Source organism: Atractosteus spatula, chromosome 6 (genome assembly GCF_055471065.1).
Source record: "Atractosteus spatula isolate fAtrSpa1 chromosome 6, fAtrSpa1.hap1, whole genome shotgun sequence".
Taxonomy (NCBI): Eukaryota; Metazoa; Chordata; class Actinopteri; order Semionotiformes; family Lepisosteidae; genus Atractosteus; species Atractosteus spatula.
In genome coordinates, this window is record NC_142711.1 from 13,882,569 (window position 1) to 13,884,305 (window position 1,737).

At 50.4% G+C, this 1,737-nt stretch overlaps 1 protein-coding gene across 1 annotated transcript; it reads left to right on the top strand.

Annotated features, from left to right (window-relative positions):
• On the top strand, positions 1–1,737 carry cebpd (CCAAT enhancer binding protein delta). The gene has a single exon (XM_088918180.1). It carries the CDS (start codon positions 398–400, stop codon positions 1,295–1,297), a length of 900 nt encoding a protein of 299 aa, XP_088774306.1. The 5' UTR covers positions 1–397; the 3' UTR covers positions 1,298–1,737.

Consider the following 1,737-nt stretch of genomic DNA (forward strand, 5'->3'; position numbering starts at 1 on the left):
GACAAGTGACAAGTGCTGCAGAGTGCTGGTCGGTCGTGGCTCGCTCGCTGCTCCTGTGACTGACTGCGCGATTCTGACCTTGGAAGTTAAAACCCCACGCCGCCTGCAAGCAGGGCGCCGAACGGACTGCTTACAGCTGAGCAAGGAGGAAAACTTTTCCTGGACAGTTTTCTGCACAGGTGTAACCCCTTATAATTAAAAAAGGGGGGTGGGGGGGTAACAAACCTGATCATTTATTGCGCGACTTTTTTTTTGTCAGTGCACGACTTTGTTGGGTTTTTTTTTATTGAGCGCACCTTTCCATTTTGCGAGGACTTGTTGCAAAACAAACCCCAAAAAAAAGACAGGTCAGCGCTCGACTAAGCCCAGACAAGAGAGCGAGATTAAAACTACGTTCATGAGTGTGATATACAGCCTGGATTCTCAGTGCGTCTCGCCACCATGCCCTATGAACTGGGCAATGGAGCCTGCCAACTTCTACGACAGTAAGGTTAGCGCCGCTCAGGGGATCTGCAAGCCCGGCCGCGGCGAGGAGAGCAGCCTGGCGGAGCTCAGCACCGCTCCGGCCATGTACGACGACGAGAGTGCCATCGACTTCAGCTCTTACATCGACTCCATGCCCTCCGTGCCAAACCTGGAGCTGTACAACGACGAGCTCTTCGCGGACCTCTTCAACAGCAGCGTGAAGCAGGAGAAAGCGGACTTCAACTACCTGCACGCTAACGCTGCGCCCGGCAACCTGCACGTCTCCTCCTCCTCCGCCGCCGCCGCCGCCTCCGTCTCCCCTGCCGCCGGCGTGGGCAGCCAGAAGGACTTCGGGGGCAAGCAGGATGGCAGCTTCCAGAAGGGGGTGTTCAGCGCCCCCATCAAACAGGAGTCGGACTGGAGTGACAGCGACATGTCCTCGTCCCTGCCCTCGCAGATCGAGACCTGCGCGCAGACCGCCGTGAGCCTGCACACGGGGCAGCCCACGCCGCCGACCACTCCGGAGCCCTCGTCGGTCCACCCCGCCTCCCGAAAGAGCGGCAAGGACAAGGGGAAAAAGGCTGTGGACAGGTACAGCCCGGAGTACCGCCAGAGGCGGGAGCGGAATAACATCGCCGTGCGGAAGAGCCGGGACAAAGCGAAGCAGCGCAATTTGGAAATGCAGCAGAAGATGATCGAGCTGAGCGCGGAGAATGAACGCTTGCACAAAACCATCGAGCAGCTCACCCGAGAGCTGACCAGCCTCCGAAATTTCTTCAAGCACCTTCCCAATTCCTCTTTCGTGGGCTCCACGAGTGCCGAGTGTCGGTGACAAGAACAAACTTGATCAAATGTTTAACGGACTTGATAAAAAGAAAAGACCTGATACCTCAAAGAGACTGCAAAGGAATTTGAACGAACCAGCTGTAGCAAAACTGTACTGTAAGCAGATAAACCAAACCAGCTATATATCTAAAGGGTTAAAAAGGGTTACAGAATGTTTCTATCTTAATTCAAATACAGAAATGTGATAAAACTGCCATAGTCCCTTTTATAAAGAAGCTGAACTATTTTCTATATTAAGTTATTTTATGTTTTTATATACATTTAAATGTATTAAAATAGTTCTACAGTTACGGTACATTTTTACAATTCCAAACTTTGTATTGTTGGCGTACAAAAAAAAAGCCTGAGCATGTTTGATTTTTTTATATATATATAAAGCTTGTAAATAATTTTGGATTTTTTTAAAATAAAATCTTTTTGAAACAA